The 27321-nt window shown below is 39.9% G+C and overlaps 1 protein-coding gene and 1 non-coding gene across 9 annotated transcripts in view; one reads left to right on the top strand and one right to left on the bottom strand.

The window, feature by feature from the left end:
* The window catches only part of map4k3a (mitogen-activated protein kinase kinase kinase kinase 3a), a 275670-nt gene that overhangs the window by 148280 nt on the left and 100069 nt on the right, over nt 1–27321 (bottom strand). For all 8 annotated transcript variants that reach the window (XM_073051531.1, XM_073051530.1, XM_073051535.1 and 5 more), the window contains exon 3: nt 10876–10966. In XM_073051531.1, the coding sequence (XP_072907632.1) occupies nt 10876–10966 (91 nt within the window). The remainder of the gene's footprint in view (nt 1–10875; nt 10967–27321) is intronic.
* Nucleotides 14147–14261, top strand: LOC140731297 (U5 spliceosomal RNA). The gene has a single exon (XR_012099774.1). It is a non-coding gene; the product is annotated as a U5 spliceosomal RNA (small nuclear RNA).

The following is a 27321-nucleotide window of genomic DNA, read 5'->3' as shown; positions in this document are numbered from 1 at the left end:
ATAACATGAGGTGACAAAAATTTAACACAGTACTCTGAGTGGTCTAACCAGAGTGTCATAGAGCTGCAACATAACCTCACACTCCTGAACTCAATCTCAACTAATGAAGGCCACTGCCCCATGCCTTCTTAACCTGATCACGTGAAGGTGTTGGGGATCTGGTTCGGAGGGGCCGAGGCGTGCAATAAGAACTGGCAGGAGCGGACTGCCAAGGTGAAACAGAAACTGGGACTGTGGGGAGGGCGCTCCCTATCGATAGCGGGCAAGAACATGGTCATCAGGTGTGAGGTGCTCTCAGGGCTGCTGTACTTGGTGCAGGTGTGGCCAGTCCCCCGCTCCTTCAGCTTGGTAATCACCCGAGCTGTCTTCAGATTCATCTGGAGATCCAAGGTGGAGCGGGTCAGATGGACCACCATGCACAAGTCCCTGGACAACGGGGGCAAAAACATTCCCAATGTCGCCCTCACCCTGATGGCCAGCTTCGTGTGTGGATGCATCAGGTTGTGTGTGGATCCCAGGTACGTGGGCACCAAGTACCACTATGTGCCCAGGTTCTACCTGTCGCCCTGGCTACGAAGGATGGGTCTGGCCCCTTTCCCACGCAACACCCCTGTCAGCTGGTTGTTGCTGCCATACCTGTCCTTCAGAGAGAAGTTCTTTCAGGTCAACGCCTTTGACCACAGGGCCATCAGGCAGTGGTCAGCACGTAAGGTCCTGCAGGCACTACAGGAGAAGGATGAGATGGACACAGTGGGGTGGTTCCCTGAGCAGACGGTCCAGTTCATCTGGCAAAATGCCTCATCGCCAGACCTCACCAACAGGCACCAAGACCTCGCCTGGCTGGAGGAGAGAGAGGCCCTCCCAGTCTGATCCCTCCTGTACGCCCGGTACGTCGTCTCCACACCCCTCTGCCCACGGGAGGACTGCAGTGAGGAGGAGTCGGTGACCCACCTCTTTGCACACTGTGGGTTCGCGGAGGAGGATGGAAGGGACAGTGTCGAGGTTCATCCCCAGCAGCTGCGTAACAGAGGACTCTCTGATCTACGGGCTGTTCCCGGGGACGCACACAGAGACCAACATCCGGTGCTGCTGGCAGATTATCAACTCGGTCAAAGACACTCTTTGGTCGGCCCGAAACTTGATGGTCTACCAGCACACGGAGATGTCCGTGGGGGAATGCTGCCGACTGGCACATTCTCAGCTGCAGGAGTACGTGCTGAAGGACGCACTCAAACTTGGTGCAGCCACCGCAAGGGCCCAGTGGGGAAGGACCACAGTCTAGTGGCTTTCTCCCGCGAGAGTTGAGGGGTAGGGTGTTGGGGTGTATACCCCTAAACAAGTGTATGTAAATATGGAATAACAGAGTGCCAAGTGGGTGGCAAAAAGTGTGAAAATGTAAAGACTGTAATGGAAACATTTGTAAAGGATTGAGACTTAAATGGTTTATTGTATACAATACTATTTTTGAATTAAGTATATTTTGTTTTAAAAAAATGCCTTTTTAACCACCCTAGCAACCTGCGCTAGGGTGACCCCAAGATCCCTCTGTTCTTCCACATTGCTAAGAATCCTGCCATTGACTCATTCTCCACCATCTAATCACACTTCTCTGGATTGAATTCCATCTGCCACTTCTCCACCCACTCTGCATCCTGTTTATATTCCATTGTAACCTATGACAACCATCTCCATCCACCACACCTCCAACATTTATTTGTGTAACCAGCAAACTTACTGAACCACCCCTCCACTTCCTCATCCAAGTCATTTATAAAAATCACAAAAAACAGGAGCCAAGAATAAATCCCTGTGGAACACAGAGATGGGAAAATCTGCAGGTGCTGGAAATCCAAGTCACACACACAAAATGCTGGAGAAACTCAGAAGGCCAGGCAGCATCTATGGGAAAGAGTAAGCAGTCAACATTTTGGGCCGAGACCCTTCATTGGGACTGGAAAACAAAATGAGAAGTTAGATCAAGAATGTGGGAGGAGGGGAAGAAGAAGTACAAGGTAGTATAGGTGATAGCTGAAACCGGGGAAAAGGGAAGGTGAAGTACAGGGCTGGGAAGCTGATGGTGAAGAAGATAAAGTGCTGTAGAAGGGGATATCTGATAGGAGAGGGTAGAAGACCAGAGAAAAAAGGGAAGGGGGAGGAGCACCAGAGGGAGGTGATGGGCAGGTAAGGAGATGAGGTGAGGGGGGAAATTGAAATGGAAATGGTGGAGGGGTGGGGGGGTGGTGTGGAGAACAATTTCCAGGAGTTTGAGAAATCGGTGTTCATGCCATCAGGTTGGAGGGTTACTTTGTCAAACATCTTACTAAAATCCATACACACATCACACCCACCGCTTTACTTCCATCTATTTGTTTTGACACCTCCTCGACAAAACTCAATTTGATTTGTGAGGTACAACATAGCCTTCACACAAAGCTATAATGACTATCCCTAATAAATGCTTCACCAAATGCTTATAAATCCTATCCCTCAGAGCCCTCTCCACTAGTTAGCCCACCACTGACATACAACTCACTTGTCTATAATTCCCAAGATTATCGTTTTTTTTTCTACTACCAATTATATTAAGAAGTCTGGTTCTAGTATAGTGATTATAACTTTTAAAGTTTGGGTGGGTTTTTTTATATATATCCTTTATATATGGAGTGGTCTTCCGCTGATATGGCGGTAGGGTTAGTTTCATTTTTGCTTTTTCCCAGCCTTTTTTTGGCTCTGGTTTTTTTTTCTCTTTCTTGAGTGGAAGGGGGGTGGTCTTTTTTCTAATTCTATATTTTTTTTATCAGTTTTTTTTAGTTTTTTCATTTGGGCTGATTTTGAACTACAAATATGTCCGCGATGTCGTCACTTCCGGGTCCGCTTTTTATTTTTGTTCTTCTTCCGGGGGCATGAGTTTGTAATTTGGTTAACCCTTTTTATACCAAAGGGTTGATTTTAGAACTATGGCTCAGACCATTAATTTTGTTTCTTGGAATACTAATGGTTTAAACCATCCGATTAAACGAAAGAAGATTTTCAAAGTATTCCAAAGACTTAATGCTCATATCATTTTTGTACAAGAAACTCATGTGAGGAAGGAGGAGAACTATCGCTTTTTTAGGTTTTGGCGGGGTCAACAATATCATTCGAATTCGAATGCCAAAGTAAAGGGAGTTTCAGTTTTTATTGACTCCTCTATTACATTTGTCCAACATGATATCTTTTCGGATCCGAATGGTAGATTTTTGTTAATTACGGGTTTACTTTTTAATAAAAAGGTTGCTATGGTTAATGTCTATGCTCCAAATGTGGATTGTCCTGATTTTTTTAAGTCCTTATTTACTTCTTTACCTAATCTAAATGAATATAAGTTAATAATGGGTGGTGATTTTAATTGTTGTTTAAATCCTTTGATGGACAAATCTATATCTACTCAGACTGTACCCAATAAGTCGGCCACTTGTATCAACTCTTTTTTGACTGATAATGGAATTTTTGATATTTGGAGATTTCAGCATCCTAAGGACAAAGAATTTTCTTTTTTCTCACATGTTTATCATTCTTATTCGAGAATTGATTATTTTTGTATTGACTCTTGTTTGATTCCTTCGGTAAATGGTTGTTATTATGATAGTATAGCTATTTCTGACCATGCTCCATTAAAACTTTCTATTAAATTTATGGACACAGTTCATAATGCTAGACAATGGCAGTTTGATTCTACCTTATTGCAAGATCCGGACTTTATTAAATTTATGAATGAACAGATCGATTTCTTCTTCTCAACCAACTCCACGGAAGATATTTCTTACGGAACACTTTGGGACACTTTTAAAGCATATATACGTGGACAGATTATTTCTTATTCTGTTGGTCTGAGAAAACGCATAAAGAAGGAAACTCTTTTATTGGTTGATAAAATTAAAGAGATTGACAAGAAATATTTGATTACTCCTAGTAAGGAGCTTTACAAACAAAGGGTTGAACTTCAAACAGAATATAGTTTATTACTTACATCTTCGATTGAAAATCAACTGATGAAGTCCAGATCTGATTTTTATATACATAGTGATAAATCGGGTAAACTATTAGCTAGTCAATTGAAGAATGCTTTGGTTAAACATCAAATTACTAAGATCCGTCAGCAAAATGGGGATTTGACAATTAACCATGATGAGATAAATAAATCATTTCAAGATTTTTATACTTCCCTGTATCATTCTGAATTTCCTCAGGATTGCAGTGCCATGTGTGATTTTCTTGGGAAATTGAATTTCCCAGGATTATCACCAGATAATATTTCAATATTGGAAACTCCTATGACTGACGCAGAAATCAAAGGGGTTATTTCTTCCATAAATTCAGGGAAAGCACCTGGTCCGGATGGGTATACAGCAGAATTTTTAAAATGTTTTTCCACTACTTATATAAGGTTTTATAAGGTTTTTGAAGAAGCAATTAGATTGGGCAATTTGCCACAATCTTTTTATAGAGCTTCTATTTCTTTAATATTGAAGAAAGATAAAGACCCTACTGATTGTGCATCCTATAGACCAATATCCTTACTGAATGTAGATTCCAAGATTTTTTCCAAGTTACTTGCATCCAGACTGGAGAAGTATTTTGGGAAATAATCCCCAAATTATTTCGGAGGATCAAACCGGTTTTATTAAAAATCGTTATTCTTTTTTTAATGTTAGGAGGTTATTGAATATTGTGTATACTCCTTCACATAATATTTCAGAATGTGTTATTTCATTAGATGCGGAGAAAGCATTTGATAGAGTTGAATGGCCATACTTATTTAATGTGTTGGAGAAGTTTAATTTTAGTCCGACATTCATTTCCTGGATTAAACTGATTTATCATACCCCAGTAGCCTTGGTGTTTACTAATAATCAAAGATCTCCCTTTTTTCGTTTATTTCGGGGCACTAGACAAGGCTGTCCTCTTAGTCCACTATTATTTGATATTGCTTTAGAACCCTTGGCAATTGCTATCAGAGAATCACAGGATATTCTTGGTATTAATCGTGGGACAGATATTCATAAGTTATCTTTGTATGCAGATGATTTATTATTATTTATTTCCAATCCTGAGAAATCTGTTCCTGTAGTTTTATCATTGTTGGCTCAATTTAGTGATTTTTCTGGGTATAAGTTAAATTTTAATAAGAGTGAATTGTTTCCTTTAAATAGACAGGTCCCAATTTATGGAAACTTACCTTTTAAATTAGTTAATGATTCTTTTATTTACTTAGGGATTAAAATCACAAAAAACAACAAAGACTTATTTAAGGTTAATTTTGTACCCTTAATTGATCAGATTAAATGCTTGTTTACTAAGTGGTCACCATTATCTTTATCTCTGATAGGTCGAATTAACACTATTAAGATGGTTATTTTACCTAAGTTCTTATATATTTTTCAAGCGGTACCAATTTTTATTCCGAAATCTTTTTTTACTAATGTTGATTCAAAAATTTCCTCATATATTTGGCAGAATAAAAATCCTAGGTTAGGTAAAATATACTTACAGAAGGCAAAGAAGGAAGGTGGATTAGCATTGCCCAATTTTAGATTTTATTATTGGGCAGTTAATATCAGATATTTGATATGTTGGTTGAAAGATTGGGATGGATCTTTTAGCCCTCATTGGGTGAGCCTGGAAATTAAATCAGTACCAGGTTTTGCACTGGGTTCTATTTTGGGGACTTCTCTCCCTTTTGCTCTTTCTAAATTGCCGAAACGAATTGACAACCCGATAGTTAAACATACTTTACGTATATGGTTTCAATTTCGGAAATTTTTTGGGTTGACTCAGTTTGTTTTAAATATTCCTATTGTATCCAGTTGTTTTTTCCACCCTTCAATTATAGACCAAGCTTTTTTGGCTTGGAAGACTAAAGGAATACTACGATTTTCTGGCTTATTTTTGGATAATTGTTTTATGTCTTTTGAGTAATTATCTAATAAATATAATTTGCCTAGATTTCATTTTTTTAGATATTTACAGATTAGGAATTTTTTAAATACTGTACTTCCTACTTTTCCAAACTTTGTGTCTTCAGGCATTTTGGAGAATTTGTTTGAATTAAACCCCTTTCAGAAAGGGCTTATATCAAAACTTTATAATATAATTATGAAGATACGTTCAGAGCCCCTTTATAAGACAAAAAATGATTGGGAAAGAGAGCTCAACATTATTATTCCTATTGAGAATTGGGATAAAATTCTTCAATTAGTTAATACATCATATATATGTGCTAAACATTCATTAATACAGTTTAAGGTTGTACACAGGGCTCATATGTCCAAGGATAAATTGGCTCATTTTTATTCCTATATAAATCCTATTTGTGATAGATGTCAATCTGAAATAGCATCTCTAACTCATATGTTCTGGTCGTGTCCGCTTTTGAAAAAATATTGGAAAGATATTTTTGATATTATCTCTGCGGTATTGAATATTGATTTACAACCCCATCCTATTACCGCAATTTTTGGTTTACCAATGATGGACTCACTTCATTTATCTTCTTCCGCTTATCGAATGATTGCATTTCTTACACTAATGGCTAGAAGATCTATTTTGTTGAATTGGAAGGAAATTAATCCTCCTACTGTATTTCATTGGCTTTCTCAAACTATGTTATGTTTAAATTTAGAAAAAATTAGAAGTGGTGTATTTGACACTTCTACTAAATTTGAAAAGATATGGAGACCATTTATTCAATATTTTCATATGATGTAATAGGACCCTGTTCCAGGCCTATTTGATTTTCCAGTTTTGATTGCATATATGTCAAGAGGATCGGAGTTGACGACACTGATGATTTTGTATTTTTGTCAGATATTATAAACAGCCCTTTTTTTTCTCTTTTTTATTTTTTCTTTTTCTCTTTTTTTTGCTTTTTTTCTCTTCTATTAGTTATTAGATTTTTAGATTAGTTTTTTGCATAATGATTTTTTTCTTTTTTTCTTTTTCTTTTTTTATTTTATATTATGATACACTTAGGTTTGCCTTATCTATTTGTATATTGTATCATTTACGAGTTGGGAATACTCATTTATACTGTAATCATTGCTCTTGTAATCTTTTATAGTTAGTTGAAATATGTATGCGTGTAATCTCATTATCTATGTATCAATTTTATTTTGTTGTTATTAATAATGATAATAAAAAGACTCCAAAACTTCCACGTGGGAAAGCACATCAGTTCCCTACAGGATCATGTGATTCTAGACTTCAGATTCTCACCTTTATGCATCCAAGTATTCATTTTAACAAGCTGACCAAATATGTGGACAGGAAACTAACTGCTGATACATGCATTGCTTAGTGATTTATGACCTTGAATAAAACCATTTTCATAAGCCTGCAGAGTCACCCTCACAGAAATACTCAACATTCATCGGCATGCAATTCCCAATCTTGATACACAATTGGTTGGTGTAGATCGTTTGGTTGTCCTGTTTTCCGTGAACAACAGCTTGTACTTATATGGCATCAGCAATCTGGTAAAAAGTTCCCAAGGCACTGCACAGTGTTATGAATGTACCACAGCTCTGAGGGGCCGAAGGGTGCGGGACCAGCCTCTTCCTTCCGGAGAATCGCAAGATCGCTATTAATTCGGGTCTTGGACTCAGGAAATGAGAGACAATGCAACGGATTTGACCATTGTTCTTAGAGGCACCTGTGTGAATTGCAACTCTATAGTGCGTGCCAGCTATCAGGGACATGGACGCCCTCGGGCAATGTGGGGGTGGGGATTGTATCACCCTACCTTGATTGACATTTACAAATCTGCCAGCCATGATAAAACAGAGACTGCGGGAGGCGGTACTCCAGCGACGCACCAGACGAAGACACCATCACTGATCGTTCCCATAAGAACGGGAAGCTGCTCGGGAGCCACGTGTGATTTGGTTCCCCTAGCTAGGGAATCGAGTGGCTAATAACCCCGAAAAGGATTCCGAACTGACAACGGGGAACTCACATTCCCGAACACGATTTGAGTCCAACAGGCTGGCAAGTTTATTTTCTCTCTCCAACCCGTGAACACCCAGCGGTCCCTCAAACGGCTAAAAGCCTTCATGAACTGGCGAGACTTTTTATATTTCCATCGGACAATCATTTTACCCCTAGACAAACGATAGAGCTACTTCGAATTGTTGATTATTACTATACCCGTGCTTTAGATTGAGTATTGACGACGTATATTATCTGAATGTTTGTATTAACCTTACTTTTGTGCCCTTTTATAAATAAAAACGTTTAAAAATGGTACCATCAGACTTCAGCGGACCTCTCTATCTTTGCTGGTAAGTGACCCAGTTATGGGGTTCATAACAACAGAAAAATTATCAAACATGATATTTAAGAGGCCAGAATGGGAAGAACACGCATCTCGGAGGGCTGAAGAATATTGCAGAAATGGAGAAGGCAAGCATACTGACAGTTCTGAAAACAAAAACATAATTTTAAACCAGTTGATACAGTTCCAGAAGCACAGGCATGATTAGTGAATGAAGTGACAGAGGCAGCCAAGTAGAGCTAAAGGTTGAACAAAGGGGGCTTTTGATGCCAGTGTCAAATCTCGAGGTAACACAATATGACTGAGGGTTTCAGCAACAGATTGGCTAAGGTAGAACATAAAAAACAGGCAGATGAAAATCAACAATCAGATGAAAATGTACAAGCCAAAGCTCAGGATCAAAACAGATCTATTCTGAAAGTTCAGAAACATTTTATCAAGTAGTTCCACTTTTCCCACTTGAGTGGTTTCATCCTCAAGGCTATTAGATCTGTCAAAAACAATTTGCCCTTCATAAAACCAGGACTAATCATAATGATTTATCAAATGCCTAGCTGCACATCTTTGATGATGAATATAGCCTGCAGATTCTGGTCTCTGTGATACAGTCTTCCTGGATTGTTCCAGAATCCAGGCAACTTTAAAAAATCATCACTAATCATTCAATTGTTTCTGCATTCACTTCTAAGAGTGCCGAAAGCAGACATGGGATTTGTATGAATTTAATCGCCCTAACTTCTCTACACAGTTCCTTTTTAATTACTGTCATTAAACCCTTATTTCCTTTTCATTTGGTTACAATTATCATGTATACTGCCGTAAAGGCAGAGATAGATTTCTTCCACTACTCTGCGACTTCTTCATTCCCATTATTCTTTCTACCTTTGTCTTCAAAGGACCTACATTAATGTTTATGATTCACTTTTTAAAAAACACATTTTCTCTTTTGCTAATTTGTGCTAATTTACTCCCATATTTCATCTTCTCTGTGTTATCAACCTTGTTTCCCAAAACTCCTCTTAACTGAAATGTTGTAAGCTTTTTAACTATCATCCTTAACTTCTTCATCTAATGGTTGATAAATCAATTTTTTTAAACAATTAACTGTGGAACTCCGATCCCTTAAGGATTTTGTATTTTTCTAATATTTGCTGTTCACTATTTATTGACTGAAACTGGCAAACAGATCTTAATTTCCTGATTGCTGTCTGTGTCTGTCTCCCTCTCCCTCTCAAGCTGCAGACAAAATCTTTTCATGCTTTGATCATTCTGCGAATAAGACCATAAGACATACGAAGTGAATTAGGCTCCACTATTCAATCATGGCTGGGTTTTTTTCAACACCATTTTCCCACCTTCTCACTGTAACTCTTAACCCCACCCCCAATTGAGAACCTAATTTCTGCCCAAAAAGCACCCAAAAGATTGGCTTTCACTCTCTACCTGAAGAAACTCCTCCCTTTAAATCTATTATCGTTTTTCGTAACTGACCCTTATCTCTTCCCTCCCACCTTCTTGGTTTAAAAGCCCGCTCCATAGTCCTACTTATCCAATCTGCCAGGAAACTGATCAAAATCTTGCTTAAGTAGAGCTTGTTACAAGGGAGTACAGTACTGTCACTTACCTCTCTACTATTGCCAGTGCTCCACCAGGTCACAACTATTTTTTAACCTATGACTCAAATGTTTTCCAGGACAAGTGGCATCCCTTTACTCATTACTTCCCAAGTCCAATGAAGCTTTCTCCTCTTTCTAAACTACAATCAAAATACCTGAACATATTTTAAATGCAGGCACATGTAAATAGGGAATTTATACATTTTGCACTATGTCTCAACCTTTCTTCCTCCATGTCACAATCAATGTGGCCCCACTGCATTTTGCTCCTTTACCACAGAATCCTTTTCTTGTAAACTCAAACAAATAGGTTTTTTATATTTTGCACTGTACTACTGCCACAAAATAAATAGTGATAGTGCACCTGATTCTCGGTGACACAAGAGACTGCAGATGCTGCATTCTAGAGCAAGAAAGAAACTGTTGAAGGAACTCAATGGGTCAAGCAGCACCCGTGGAGGGAAATGGACAGGCAAGCATTTGGGCTGCGACCATTCAAGCTGGACATGAAGATGTCTAACTTGAAATATTACTTGCTCATTTCCCTCCACAGATGCTGTCTCAGTTCCGCCAGCAAGTTGTGGGGTTTTTTTGCTACAATCTCCTTCAAGCTCACACTTCCCTGTATCGAGACACTGACCTTAAATTTCTTTTCTCTCCTCAAAGCTTTAAGTCTTTCTCAAAATTCTTCCAGCACCTTTATTGCTTTGTATTTACTTCCTCAATTCTGTTTATCACTGAGGAGCTTGGGGTACTTATTATATTGAAGCTGCCATATATAATTATTTTGCTGTTGGACACCCAAATTTGAAACTGAGGTTCATTAATAATTCAAGTGTTCATTCAATAATTCAATAATTAATAACTTCAAGTGCAGGTTCATATGAAAGCACAATAAAGATAGCTGTTACATAACAAGTAGTGAAATATGTAAACTGCTGCAAATACCTGCGGTAACTGCCAAAATACGCGACGATATTTGAGTGCTTACAGTCTTTCATCATAATAATCTCCTGCTGTACAATGGCAAAGTCTTCACCTGACAAGGAAACATTTTAATTAAACATTAATTGACCAATGAATGTCAAACTTCCACTCTAAAACACTAACAATTCAGCATAAATAATTCACATGTTCTGCCAACTAAACAAGTAACTATTGTTAAGAATTGTTAAGCAGTGGACATCCTTCAGGATTTATTGAGGTAGCAGCAAATAATTTAAAAAACAAGAACCAGCTTTGTCACTGTTTCAAATATGGCACACATCAATACTTAAAGATCATTGAAGCCATTTGTACATATATTTGTTCTGTCAAAGAACATTTGAAGTACTTGTACATCTAGAGGGCCATACCTCAATATAGTGTTCAAAGAACAAATATTTTGGGTGTCTGGAATCCCAAAGGTATTTGAATATTCAAAGTTGCCTGGTCAGTTAAAATGCAATCCTGTAGTACATATGTAGTTCTATGAACCACTTATCTATACTCGAACACTGAAGTAAACTATGTAACAGCAACTTTGAATCTGCATTTAATCACCTTTTGTTATTTTTGTGCTTAAAAGAGTAAAAAACCTCAAAGTACTTTATTGAGATGGGAGATCCTGATACCATCAGCGAAATGGTTTGATTAAAAGTAGGATGATCTATCTGCAGCTAAGAATTGTAACATTAACGTATACCAGAAGACTGCATCACTTTAGGAAGAGGAATTTCTTAATTAAGAGGCCAGTGAATATTGTGAATTCTCTCAGAGAACAGTGAAGGTACAGGAGCCTTCAGTCCCACACCAGCAGGTTCAAGCACAGTGTTTCCCTACAGCCATCAGGCTCCTGAACCAATGTTGATAACTTCACTCACCTCAACCTATAGACTCACTCTCAAGGTCTGCCCAACTCATGTGCTCAATATCATTTATTATTTATTCTGAGGAGTCGGTGACCCACCTCTTTGCACACTGTGGGTTCGCGGAGAAGGTGTGGAGGAGGAGGGAAGGGGCAGTGTCGAGGTTCATCCCCAGCAGCTGCGTAACAGAGGACTCTCTGATCTACGGGCTGTTCCCGGGGACGCACACCAAGACCAACATCCGGTGTTGCTGGCAGATCATCAACTCGGTCAAAGACGTTCTTTGGTCGGCCCGAAACTTGATGGTCTACCAGCACATGGAGATGTCCGTGAGGGAATGCTGCCGACTGGCACACTCTCGGCTGCAGGAGTACGTGCTGAGGGACGCACTCAAACTCGGTGCAGCCACCGCAAGGGTCCAGTGGGGAAGGACCACAGTCTAGGGTCCTTCTCCCGTGGGAGTTGAGGGGTGGAGGGTTGGGGGTATAACCCCTGAATGTAAATATGAAAGAACAAAGTGCCACGTGGGTGGCAAAACTTTTGAACTTTGAAAATGTAAAGACAGTAATGGTACCAACTGTAAAGAATTGAAAGTCTTTGAATGGTTATTGTAAATAATTTTATTTTTGAATAAAGTATATTTTGTTTAATAAAAGAAATTTGTATTTGAAGTCTGCCATCATTTGCATATTGTTTTTTGTCCGTCTTTACGTGCAGGTTTTCATCAACTCTATTGTTTTTCTTTGTAACTACCGTGAACACCCACCAAAAATGGAATCTCGGGGTAGTATATGGTGGCATATATGTATTTTGATTATAACTTTACTTTGAAATTTAAACCATCTGCTGAAGCTGTAAGGCTGTAAAAAGGAGGGTCACCAAACCCTCAGCTGCCAAGAGGCTGAATGCTGAACCTGTTTAGAGAGGCCAGTCACATAAAAATTCTGCCCAACTGGAAATACATCAAAGCCCAAAGAATGAGACAAGGGGAGAGAGACCTTTTGAAGGAACAATCATAATAATTTTTTGCCCAAGATGTGCTGAGGCAGAATCATTGCATCTCAGGGTAAGGGAGGTGGATTTTTTGTTTCCAGGAGAGTGAAGGGTTATGCTGAGCCAGAAGGAAAGAGAGCTGAGGTCAGGTCAGAGCAGCCATGAGTTTACTGAAGGGGGTCAGGCACGAGGGGCCAAATGGCCTCCACTTGCTCCTTGTTTTATGGTCTGAATTTACCGGCATTTTCTGTATTTATTTCTGATCTACAATATCTGCACTTTCTTTTCCCTCTGTAACTGGTTGTGTTTTCCATAACATAATGGAAGAGAAGTTCAGTCAGTACTTGATCACGCTGGTAAACAGACAGACAGACATACTTTATTGATCCCGAGGGAAATTGGGTTTTGTTACAGCCGCGCCAACCAAGAATAGTGTATAAATATAGCAATATATAACCATAAATAAATAATTAAATAATAATAAGTTAATCATGCCAAGTGGAAATAAGTCCAGGACCAGCCTATTGGCTCAGTGTGTCTGACACTCTGAGGGAGGAGTTGTAAAGTTTGATGGCCACAGGCAGCAGGAATGACTTCCTATGACGCTCAGTGTTACATCTCGGTGGAATGAGTCTCTGGCTGAATGTACTCCTGTGCCTAACCAGTACATTATGGAGTGGATGGGAGACATTGTCCAAGATGGCATGCAACTTGGACAGCATCCTCTTTTCAGACACCACCGTCAGAGAGTCCAGTTCCACACCCACAACATCACTGGCCTTACGAGTGAGAGTAAATGCTCTGGTAATGTCCCTCTGAGGTGTGTACACATACACATCTTTTGCTACTAGTGCACAAAGGAATTTCAACTGCACACAAAACACATGTTTTGACATGTTAGGTGGATTTCACGATCGTACACCATCACATTTCCTTTTCCAGTTTCTGACGCAGACAGTATTGACGATGTGGAGCTTGCAATGATTTGTCTGCAGATTTTACAACTGGCTTATTTATGCTGTTTTTATTGAAGTTGTACAGTGTGCGCATTTTGTCACTGGCAAAAAAACTACACAGCCTAAGATTTTTGCACACACTGTTCATTACAAATTAGAGGGAACATTGCCTCCAAAATCCTGATGGTTGGTGAGTGCTTCCAATGATGCCCCGCCTACTTATTTACATACCAGAATGCTTTGTGCAAACTGAAATTAGTTTCATGCTAAGATTTGTAAATTAACTTTTTTAGTGTTTGGAAAAATTATGTAATATCATGGTTGCTCTTCTATCACGGTTTCAGTTACAATGGTAGTTGGTCGTATTAACTTTAGAGGGGTAGGGGATGTGTGGGGAGAGAATGGCGAAGACTCAGTGTCAGTTCACTCTGGTTTCTCTTCAGATCGAATAAATCTTTCGCCTTTTACTAAAGATTTCCGTGGAGAGGAACACTCAGAGTCTCAGACAATTTTTTGTTGCCCTGCTTTAAGTAGGGTTTGCTTTATATGAAAAACAGAAAAGAATGCTTATTGTCAGCATCAGTTTGTGGTGAGGCTGCACACAAACCTTCTGATTGGTCAATTTAGCATAATCTCCAACCCAGCCAACCCCATTCTTTCATGGCCTTCAGTCCCAAAACATTGACTCTTTTCTGAGTTCCTCCAGCATTTTGTGTGTGTTGCTTAGTTTTCATGTCTATGATTCGTGTATCCTGATACTGTTACTGTTCAAGTCCTCAAAAGTTTTATAGTACCTAAAGGTGGATTGATTTCACCACACATTTCATGAGTACAGAGAATATGAGAAAACTTGGAAGATGTTGAATTAATGTAAATATTTGCATATTTCAAAAACTAGTTCATTTTTGAAACAAACTTTTCAACCCGATGGCCTCCCTTGGGTGACTACATCGAGCTGTGGCTAGTATATACAAACACATGTGTCATACTGCAATGGACTTTGTCAAGTTCATCCCAAGCAGCTGCACACCATGGGGGCTTTCTCACCTCTGGCTTTTTTTAAGTACAAATACTGAGACGAATGTCAAGTGCTGCTGGAAGATCAACTCAGTGAGTGCAAGATACCTTGTGGTCTATCCAAAGCCTGTTGGTTTTGTAGGTAAGAACCACAATCCACTTGCAACTAGACACCACAGTACAGTACACTAGTAACTAGACATCAAAGGCCTGTGTAAAACTCTCTCTAGTACATGAAGTTTGTATCATCCAAGTAGGTCACATGAGAGTTGATGGCACCTGGTACACAGAATGTGTTGAAATACTACAAACGTATAGGCAGCCATGCATTGTTTTCTTTTGTATGCTTGTACATATTTTAATGAAAGTTTATTATTGAAATATTAAAAATCCATTATCTGATACATGCATTATCTACGGGCCATATATATTAAATGAATTTCAAATACAGCACTCATCAGTATTTTAGAAGAGAAATGAGACATCCTTACTGTAAATCACACAGGAAAACACAGATAAATATTTTGTATATGTCTTTTCAATTGGGAAAGTGGTCCTGACTGGTTATTCCTTTTTTTTAATATAATAAACTTTATTCATTATGGAAAAAAAATTACAAGAATAAATCATGCCATGCCTTTTCATTCATTTACAAAGTCAAATGCTTTCATTACATTCCTACAAACCAATCAACAGCACTCAAGTGGCCCCATGGGGTGGTATCCTATTACAATAATTGAGGGCTCTCTCCTGCAATGCAACTCATCCTTCTCCAGTAGCAGAAGAACCCTACACCGTGATCCTTCCCCACCGAGCCCTTGCTGTGGCTGCAGCAAGCTCAGTGTGACCCTCAGTACGTTCTCAGTTGACAGCATTCCTCCACGGACATCTCAATGTGCGGGCAGGGCAACCACTTTTGGGCAGACCGAGTGTATAATCAGCCAGCAGGACTTGATATTCGTCTCCAGTCCATAGACCAGAGAGTCCTCTGTCACACACTTGCTCAGGATGAACCACGACACAGGCCCTTAAACCGTTCTCCAGACCCTCTTCACAAACCCAGTTTGTAAAGAGGTGAACTACTGTCTCTTCTCCACTATAGTCATCCTAAAGGCTACACGCTGTGTAAGTGATGCCCTGGACATGCAGGAAGGATGCGACTGGGAGGGCCTCTCTCACCACTAGCCAAGCGACATTTGAGCGCCTGTTGGTGAGGCATTCTGGACAGTCTGCTCAGGAAATAATCCACTGTGTCCATTAAGTCCTTTACCTACAATGCCTGCAGGATGTTCTGTGCTGACCTTCTGGTTAAAGGTATTGATCCAGAAGAACTTTTCTGAAAAGGACAGATATTGCAGCAACGTCAATCTGTTCGGGACACTGCTCAGCAACAGGGCCAGACCTATTTTTCGCAATACCGGAGACAGGTAGAACCTCGGCACATAGTGGTATGTGATGCCCACACACAAACTCCATTGTTCAGGGACTTGTGCATTGTGACTCATCTGACCTCCTCCACCTTGGATCCCCAAATGAATCTGAAGCCATCTCGGATGACTCCCAAGCTGGATGAGTAGGGGTCTGGTCACATCTGCACCAAGTACAGTAGCCCTGAGAGCACTTCTTACCTGATGATCAGGCTCTTCTCAGTTACCAACAGGGAGCACATTCCCAATTTCTGTTTTACCTTCCCATACCGCTCCAGCCACGTCGGCCCCTCCAAACCAGATGCCCAGCATCTTCACGTAATTGGACCTGATGGTGAAGGGGATACTGGATCACTTGGGCCAGCTGACAAAGAGCATCCCTTAGTGCAGTTAACCCTGGCCCATGATGCCAACTCAAACAGGTTGCAGATGCTTTTGAATCTGTGAAATGATATCAGATCCAAGCAGAAGACAACTTTTCCATAAACATATTATCAGAAAGAATTGTTTTACCAAACAAAACTTGGAGAGCGTGTGCACCTAGATAGCCATCCCACAATAGTGGCCATTTGAAGTGTCAACAGGAAAAAACCTCTACATACATTGATTTCTGAGAAACCGCTCGAGATTTGTGTCATTCTGATATCTACAATCACATGGTTCATTCAATATCACAACATTAAATAACTAATTTACATTATGTACATTATGTACTATTTTGGAAGAATTGGAGCTTTGCTTTCTGTCTAATATAACAATGTTCCTTTAAACAGCTACAAGTCCTAATTAACATTAACATTGCAGCGAAAACATCAAATTCTGTGTCAATTATCCAAGTAACAACCTTTATCTTTCTAAAGTTGCCTCAGAGGCCCTTGCATAATCAGAATTTGAGACAGCAAAACAAAACCTCACCAGGTTAAACGTAAACTACTTAAAGCTTTAACTTAAATCTAGTTTTGTTGTAGTAGCAAAAAAAATTGAACACAGCATTCAAATTCCTTCAAGAAAACAAAATACAAAGGTACACTTTTCCATAACCTGAACATCAGTGGGAGAGTTTGTTCCCCCACCCCCACCCTTCAGAGGGGAAAAAACTGCAATCAAGAAAAATGTTTGGCTTTATTTAGCTTGAGTCTCAGGCTGTAAAATTATGTAGGCATAGACCGATAAATTTCTAAATCCTGGTCCCTTGGGGGAAAAAAAATTATAAAATAACATTCATTAACAAATCTGCCTTCACAGAATGATAGCATGATTTAATCAGCTGAATTGTATCGCCACATTGCTGTTGGCTCCCTGTAGCACTCTCTGACGAGGGGACCATATACGGTCTTTCCCGGTGAAAACCAGAAGATACGCTGAGAAGTAGGGGTGCTGGATGAGTTTTCCTGGCCATGGTGTCAACATGGTTGGAACAGTGAGGGTGCAGAGAAAAGCCTAGTAAGAATGTGGCAGAAAGAACTGAAAAACATCACAGAGCAGAACATAACTTGTATGCAGATTGGCGAGATTATTATTCTTCACTTGCCTTAAATCAGTTCTAAAGTTTTCCACAGAAGTGTTTCATTAGAATGGAAATTAAACCATTTGCAAATATTAAATTTGAATAGCTAACTCATCATAAAGAGTACACAACTCTCACCAATGTTTGGCAAATACAGTAACTATCAGAATGTTTATTTTATTTTTCTCTTGCGATGTCAGTGTCTTTATTCTCTGTCCACAACTGACCAAGAGAATATGCTAAAGGACCATCTGAAATATCTTTTTGATATCATTTTAGTATAACCCACTGGCCTATAGCTCAGAGCCCAGTTATAAGAACTGAGAAATAGAAGGAGGAGTAGGCCTTCTGGCCAGTTGAGCCTGCTCCATCATTCAATAAGATTATAACTGATCTGGCCACGGACTCATCTCCACCTACTTGCCTTTTCCCCATAACCCTTAATTCCCCCCACTGTGCAAAAATCTTTAAAAAAAAAAGTAAAGGTGCATGTGAGTAAAGGAGACAGACATCAGAAAAGATAGCTACAGCTTCCTTCCCTAAAGCATGTCACCATATATTACCTTGAGCCCATTTTCTTGCAGGCATTCACAGAGCAGTGAAATACAACAGAATTAAAGAAAAACTACACTCAGAGACTGACAAACAACCAAAGTGTAAAAGACCAACTGTGCAAATAAAAATAGATAGACAAATAACACCAAGAACATGAGTTGTAGAGTTCTTCAATGTAAGTCCATTCTTCTGGTATCCATTCAGAGTTGAGTTTAGTAAAGTTTCCCACACTGGTTCAGGAGTCTGAACGTTGTAGTTAATAATTGTTCCTGAACCTGGTGTGGGACCCAAGGCTTATGTACCTCCTTCCTGATGGTGGCAGTGACAAGAGAGCGTGGCCCTTCTCTCCATGCACCTGCCTTGTTAAGCGTTAAGGTGAATTAGTTGGTCTGTTAGAGGAAAACCTTTATTTCCAAATTTACAAAACAATCCAATTTAAATTCCAATTGCAACACACACAAAAGGCTGGAGGAACGCAGCAGGCCAGGCAGCAACTATGTAAATGACTGAACAGTTGACACTTTGGGACAAAACCCTTCTTCAGGACTGAGAAGGAAAAGGAAAAGATGTCAGAATAACAAGGTAGGAGGGAGGGGAAGGAGGCTAGATGGAAGATGATAGGTGAAGCCAGGTGGGTGGGAAAGGTCAAGGGTTGGAGAAGAAGGAATCTGAGAGGAGAGGAAAATGGACCAAATGAGAAAGAGGAGGAGGGAGGGACCCAGGGGGAAGTAATAGGCAGGTGAAAAGAGGTGAAAGATCAGATTGGGAATGGGGATTTGTTTACCAGAAGGAGAAATCGATATCCATGCCATCAGGTTGGAGGCTACCCAGGCGGAATGCAAGCTGTTGTACTTCCACTAAGGGTGGCCTCATCTTAGCACAGGAGGAGTCAATGGACCAACACATCAGAACAGAGATGTCCCACTGTCAGTCTGAAATCTTATCTTTTCTGTATTATTAATCCAGGCCTCTTGACCAATAGCACAGCACCACACAAAATGTAGATAATAAATTGATTTAGTTGGAAATGAGGCAAAAATCATGGAACGACTGGTCAAAGTACAAATCAACCCCAGATTATAACAGGGTTAGGTTCCTTCATAGCAGAGGATGCTAGCAGCTGACAAATCCATCCAGCCAGTCTCCCGACCATTCACTCGTATACACGGGCTGTACACAGTTAGGTGTTCTCATGCTGGGGTGGTCCTGTATGTATGTCATCATTATGATTAAAACAAACCCAAAAGATAGTCTGATTTACAGTGGCATGCAGAAGTTTGGGCACCCCTGGTCAAAATTTCTGTTACTGTGAATAGCTAAGTGAGTAGAATATGAACTGGTCTCCAAAAGTCATGAAGTTGAAGATGAAACATTCTTTTTAACATTTTAAGCAAGATTAGTGTATTATTTTTGTTTTGTACAATTTTAGAGTAAAAAAAAAGGAAAGGAGCACCATGCAAAAGTTTGGGCACCCCAAGAGATTTGAGCTCTCAGATAACTTTTACCAAGGTCTCAGACCTTAATTAGTTTGTTAGGGCTATGGCTTGTTCACAGTCATCATTAGGAAAGGCCAGGTGATGCAAATTCCAAAGCTTTATAAATACCCTGACTCCTCAAACCTTGTCCCAACAATCAGTAGGTATGGGCTCCTCTAAGCAGCTGCCTAGCACTCTGAAAATTAAAACAAGCCTGATGCATTTTGGAAACAAGTCCTGTGGACTGATGAAGTTAAAATAGAACTTTTTGGCCGCAATGAGCAAAGGTATGTTTGGAGAAAAAAGGGTGCAGAATTTCATGAAAAGAACACCTCTCCAACTGTTAAGCATGGGGGTGGATTGATCATGCTTTGGGTTTGTGTTGAAGCCAGTGGCACAGGGAACATTTCACTGGTAGAGGGAAGAATGAATTCAATTAAATACTAGCAAATTCTGGAAGCAAACATCACACCGTCTGTAAAAAAGCTGACGATGAAAAGAGGATGGTTTCTACAACAGGATAATGATCCTAAACACACCTCAAGAGGCACCAAACTGAAGGTTTTGCCATGGCCCTCACAGTCCCCCGACCTAAACATCATCGAAAATCTGGATAGACCTTAAAAGAGCAGTGCATGCAAGACAGCCCAAGAATCTCACAGAACTAAAAGCCTTTTGCAAGGAAGAATGGGCGAAAATCCCCCAAACTTTTGCATCAAGCCCTTTTCCTTTTTTGTTGTTTTGAAACTGTACAAGATGGAAATAAAAAAGTAAACTTGCTTAAAATATTAAAGAAATGTATCATCTTTAATCTTACGCCTTTTGGAAATCAGGTCATCTTTTACTCGCTCAGCTATTCACAGTAATAGAAATTTTGACCAGGGGTGCCCAAACTTTTGCATGCCACTATATGTTGTTTCAATCAAGTGTTTTCTGCTCAACTATCAGGATTTAGAACCACTGTTTACTAGAAACACGTACCTCATAGCAAGACAGCAATACGTTTGTAAAAGCAAAAAAGCAGAAAGATACAGCCTAAGTTAATTGATATCAAATACATACACACTCGGATAAAAAGCGAATTCCGGTTAAGGCAGGGATACCACACTGTAGGTAACTGAATCAAGTGCAAAAGAACTGACGTACTCAAATTATTCAGCTTTGATTCATATATAAAAAAACACATTAATACTGGAAAGGTAACCATAGTTTTAACATTGCTATCACACAGGGAGACTCCCCACTTCTCTAGACATGCATTGCTGATGCCAGTCAACTGAAGTTAACATTTTCTCCCAAGAAAATAGCAGCAGCCATCTGGCCTTCTCATACAGATACAAAGTCCCTCCATTGCACAATTCATGATCCTAAAGTTTTCACTTTCTCCACTATCTGGAAAAGTAGGACTTAAATCCAAAATTATTTAATCTAAATATGGGACTTGATCCAAAATTAAATACATTTGCATTTGATATTATAAAACTGTTGATTGTAAAACCTTCTGGTGCTTTTTCATAGTTGAACATGTAAATATCTCCAAGATAACTTTATAGATGCCTTTCAAAGCTGAAAAAAAAAATGAATGACTCTCATCCTTCCTCATAACCTCAAACTCCCAAACTAGAAATCAACTTCATTGTTCTTCGGGCAGGACAGTTTGAATCCCTGAGCAGAGAACAGTATGATAGTATAACTGATTATTTATTTTTTTGGCTCAGAAACTGAAAGCATTTCAACTATTTTCCCTCCTTTATTGTCACTGAAGTTTTTCCAGAACATTTAGTTGCTGTTATTATTAACTGCTCCAAACTTTCTTTGCAGGAATTGCAAGTCAGACCAACCCCAAGCTGATGTGCTTGAAAGAACAGACACAGCCAAGTTATGCCGTTGATTTGAGTTGCTTGGTCTTCCATCAGAACCAGCACACACAGTAAAACAGAATGGTTAAGATGAACTAAAACTAACAAAATATGAATGAATTACTCAGCAAATCAGGTTTCTTTATATATTAGATTTATTTGTCACAATCACATCAAAACATACAATGAATTACATTGTTTTTGCATCAAAGACCAACAGTCCGAGGATTGTGCGAAGGAGCAGCCCACGGTATCAGCCTTAACCCGGAGGTCATAAACAAAAGAGATTCTGTAGATGCTGGAAATTCAACATGACATACACAAAATGCTGAAGGGGTGCAGCAGGTCAGGCAGATTCCAGGGAAAAGAACAAATAGTTGACATTTTGGACCAAGACCCTGCTTCACGACTGGAAAAGAAGAGGGAAAATGCCTGAATAAAAAAGTGAGGAGAGGAGAAGGTGCTTGAAATGTGGGAAGAAAACAGAGCATGTGCAAGAAACCAATGTAGTCACAGGGAAATCATATAGACTCCTTACAGACAGCAGCTGAAATTGAACCCCATTGGTGATCACTGGCGCTGTGAAGAAATCACATAGACCAAATTACCACGAAGCCACTCGCATGCCTTTATAGAGAAAGTTCACATTTCCAACTGATGACCTACTAATGAGAACAGCTTAAAATCATTCACTTGAAACATTAGCTTTCTTCATAGATGTGGCAATATAATATAGAGAACTTTTTGTTCTATTTCCAATGTTCCAGTATTTAGATTATTTCACATTGTAATATTTTGCTTTTTACAATTACCAAAAAAAGAATGCAACAATTAAAAGGTAAAAATGGCCAAAAGCACATATTTGAGGCATTGGGATTATGCAATGAAATGGCATTGCCAATGCACCATATAATTTAAAAAAACTCAAGGTAGTTTGACTCCCCAACCCAATTCTTTGATCTTAATCACTCTCTAATACAGTCAGTTTCTTGCCTGCGTTCAGGATTTTCCTTTAATTCCCATCTCACACATTAATGGAAACCACAGAAAGGGTGCAGAGGAGATTTACAAGGATGTTGCCTGGATTGGGGAGCATGCCTTATGAGAATACGTTGAGTAAACTCAGCCTTTTCTCCTTGGAGCAACGGAGGATGAGAGGTGACCTGATAGAGGTGAATAAGATTGTGAGAGGCATTGATCATGTGGATAGTCAGAGGCTTTTTCCCAGGGCTGAAATGGTTGCCACAGGAGGACACAGGTTTAAGGTGCTGGGGAGTAGGTATAGAGAAGATATCAGGGATAAGTATTTTTTACTCAGAGTGGGGAGTGCGTGGAATGGGCTGCCGGCAACAGTGGTGGAGGCCGATACGATAGGGTCTTTTAAGAGACTTTTGGATAAGTACATGGAGCTTAGTAAAATAGAGGGCTATGGGTAAGCCTAGTAATTTCCAAGGTAGGGACGTGTTTGGCACAACTTTGTGGCCCAAAGGGCCTGTATTGTGCTGTAGGGTTTCTATGTTGCTATGTAATCTTTACGGATGAATAGAGATCAAGAGGAAAACTGGGCGCTGTCAACAAACATACAGAAGCTCGTTTGCCATTACACGTGGAATCTAATAGTCTTGGCAGAAAGAGACCATTTGGGACCCTTTAAAAGTGCAGTAACTATAAACAGCCTCAAATTCCACAGACTTCTCTCCTTGGAGTTTAAAATCATTTATTCATTTGTCTTGCTTACTCCTCCCAACTCCTCAGAGCATTTTCTCACTATCTGTGGACAGAATTTTGTTCACCACTTCTGCAGTCACTTCCTCAGTGATACCTTCCATTAGTTGATGCCTTTACAATCTACAAGGTCAATTTTAATGTATTTAAATTTCTTAGTTATGATCTTTACATTTATCCAAATCCTTGAAAGGGCCTGCCATGGAACCCTGGAGAAATTCCATGTCAGAGGCATCCTCTCCTTTTGTCAGTAAGCTTGAAATACTGTCATGGCCAAAAAATGTTAACGTCCCATTTTATCAAATCGACAGTTAAAACAGAACCAGGATGTGTGAACAGTAACAAAGTAGTACCACTGGGTGACAGCAGAGCAACTGATTATTCTCAGCAATTGACATTCATGGGATGACAAAAACAGTATCTTTTCTTTTTCAAAAATAAACTGTATTCATAATATAGCTATATAAAAAGTAAGAAACAATACATCTTTTGCCGCTCATGGTCATTACATTCAAAGTTAACTTTTAAAAAATAAATTCAACTTCTTTAGCCTTTGCCACCTCTTTGCCACAGCAATCCTGTTAGTCACCACTTCCATTTCTACTTCTGACACCTCTTCAAGTAAGTTCTTGTCCAGTTCTTTATTGAAACCTTAATCGCCTCCTAGCATCCTTTCCAGTAGTGAATTTCACAATATTAGTATCCGCCGCATGCAAATAATTTTTCTAAACCACCACCTTAAGTCTAATCCTCTGGTTCCACCAGAAGAAAAAGTTTTCCCATTTACCTTCACCAGGCCCTTCACGATCTGCACACCATCAAATCTCCTCTCAACCTGCTCTGCTCTAAACAAATCCTAGCTCTCCAGTCTAGTCACTTTATAGAAGTGCCATTCTAATAAACCTTCCCTGTAATATTTAAGTTCTTAATGCCGTTCTTAATCAGTAGAGCCAGAATTAGACTGCATTACTCAAAGAATCTAATATCATGCCACCCAAACTTGCAAAATGAAAGGTACAACAAAACCTACACAATTCAACATCTGAATTATTTCAAATGCTGGGACATAGTGTTACAGCTGTGGAGGACATTGGTGAGGACACACCTGTAATTCTACCATTATAAGCTAGTGCAATGTTTCAGAATCTATGTAGAGAGCAGCGTTATCCATTGCCCAATGAAATAATTAATATTTTGCATAACATTCCGACTGAGATGGCCTAACATTCTATATAACCTGTTGAGTGTAATTGCTTGTAATTTATGGAATATATCCATTTATTATCCACAGCTGATTCCCACTATCAGAAATAAAATTCATTAGTCAGGAGATTGACTTCAAGAGCTGTGAGGTAATGTAGCAGCTCTATAAAACCCTAGTTAGACTACACTTGGGAGTATTGTATAGAAGAGATTTTTTTTCTTATTATTAATGATGATAAAAATGTCACCAGAATTCCAGTTATATTAGGAATATTCTAGTTATATTCCAGGAATAAAGCAGAGTATTTTCTAAATGAAAGCATTACTGTACTGAAAACTCTCTCAGGGCAAGAGAGATCAAGGTGCCCCGCTCAAGAAGTACAAAGTCCAACCTAAGCAGCAGCTCTCTCACGCAAATATCGAGGTCAACGAGTGGCAGCAGCTGGCTTGTGACAGAGACCACTGGAAAACACCGATCCACGGAGCAGCCAAGAACTTTGAGGAATCCAGAAGAGCGACTGCTGAAGAGAAGTGAAGACGCAGGAAGGATCCTACTACCCAAGCGCCCATATCCCAGCTGTTCTCTCTCTCTCTACTGCCCCAGGGTCTGTAGCTCCAGAATTGGCCTCTACAGTCACCAGCAATCATGCTGTTGCTCCTGAGGATCCTTCTTCCCTCCTCATCTTTGCAAGTGAAGAACCAGCCATCGTTTTTTAAACAGGCAGCAAATTCAGAAATCAGAGATGCAGAGGGACTTGCAAGTCCCCGTGCAGGATTCCCTAAAGGTAAACTTACAAGTTGAGTCGGTAGTAAGGAAAGCAAATGCAATGTCTATGCCCCCCTGCTCATTCAAATACCTGTCTAGATGCCTCTTAAGTGTTACAGTTACTGACTCCACACCTCCTCTGGCAGCTCACTTCAGCTAACAATTCTGTGTGAAAAATATATACTCTCCAGATCTCCTTTAAACCTTGTCCCTCTAGCTTTGGGCACCCCTACCATGGGAAACAAACAATCCCCATCTACCTGATCAATGCTTCTCATTATTCTACATACCCTTGTTATGTCACTTCCCCGCCTCCTTCAATCTAGGGAAAACAGGCCCAGCTTTTCTTATCTTTCCATATAATGAAGCTTTCCAACCCATGCAACATCCTTATCATTATTTTCTGCACCCTGGCTTAATCATTTTTTTCCTGCAGCGTAGTAACCTGAAATAGACCCCATATTCCAAATGCAGCCTAACCAACATTTTGAACATCTCTAACAACTCTTACTCTTAGTGTCTCAGTTGATGAAGGCAAGCGTGCCATGTCTCTTCCTCACCACACCATTTACATGTGTGGCCTTTTTCAGAGAAATTGACACTTGTACTTCAAGGTCTCTCTGTTCAACACAAGCTGCTATTCACTGTGCAAACTAATCTAACTTCCAAAATACACGTTTCTGGAGCACAGAACATAGATTACAACACAGCTCACAATATCGTGCCAACCTTATAACCTACTCCCAAGATCAATCTAACCCTTCCCTCCTACTTGGCCCTCCATTTTTCTATCATCCATGTTTCTGAGAGTTTATTAACCACCCCTAATGTATCTGCCTCTGTTACATACCCCGTAACCGGGTCACTTACCAGCAAAGATAGAGAGGTCCGTTGAAGTCTGATGGTACTATTTTTAACAATATTTATTGATAGAAATACACAAAAATAATATCAATGCAAACACACAGATAATATACGTCGTCAATACTAAATCTAAAAGCGCGGGTATAATAATAAGAAATAGCTCTATCGTTGTCTAGGGGATAATGTATTGTCCGATGGAAATATAAAAGTCACTTTAGTTCAGTCAAGCTGTAGGCTGCAGCCTTTGGTTGGAGAGAGAGACGGGTTAAAACTTGCCCATTCCTTTTATGATGTCAATCCTTCGAGAGTCGTTGGGAGTTGAGTTCCCCGTGGTTAGCTAAAAAACCGTTTTTCCGTGGCAAAGGCCACCGATTCCGGGCAAATGGAAGCGGACGCACGTGGCCTTCCACCGGCTTTCGCTATTACGGGATCGCTAGCGTTTCTTCTGGTGCGTCTGAGGGGCTGTTCCCACAGACCCTCTTTTTATCCTGACTCACAGGGTCTCAGTTGTCAATCAGGTTGGGATGATGCAATCCCTCCACCAACCTCCCCCTCGGTTCATTGCCTGGGGCTTCGATGCATAGTACAGAATGCAATACACAAGTCCGTCTCCAAGAGACAATAGCCGGTATCAATGGGTCCGCCTTTCGGAGGCCAGGACACATTCCAACCCTTTTGTGGATTCTGCATGTCTTTCTCTCATTTCCTGTGTCCCCTGAACTGACTTAATAGTGATCTTGCGATTCTCACAAAGGAGGGGGCTACCCCGCACCCTTCGGCCCCTCAGAGCTGTGGCACATTCGTAACACCTCCACCCCCACCCATGAAAGGGCATTCCACATACCCACCACTCTGCAAAAAAAACTATCTCTGATATACCCCATACTTTCCTCTGATCATATTAAAATCTGCCCACTCATATACCCATTTCCGCTCTGAGAAAATGTCTGTTTTCCACTCTATCTAAGCCTCTTATCATCTTGTACACCTCTATAAAGTCAACTCTCATCCTCCTTCACTTCAAAGAGAAAAACTCGAATCGTTCAACATATCCTGATAAAACAAACTCTCTAATCCAGAAAGAGAGATTAGAGATATCCCTCAGTTCCTCCACTCTGCTCGAAATCCTGCCATTAATCCTGTGTTCAGCCTTCAAATTCTAACTTCCTTTTTCTTTTTAAATCTTTTTATTAATTTTAA

This window comes from Hemitrygon akajei, chromosome 7 (genome assembly GCF_048418815.1).
Source record: "Hemitrygon akajei chromosome 7, sHemAka1.3, whole genome shotgun sequence".
NCBI lineage: Eukaryota > Metazoa > Chordata > Chondrichthyes > Myliobatiformes > Dasyatidae > Hemitrygon > Hemitrygon akajei.
This window is presented reverse-complemented; position numbering and strand designations above follow the sequence as displayed.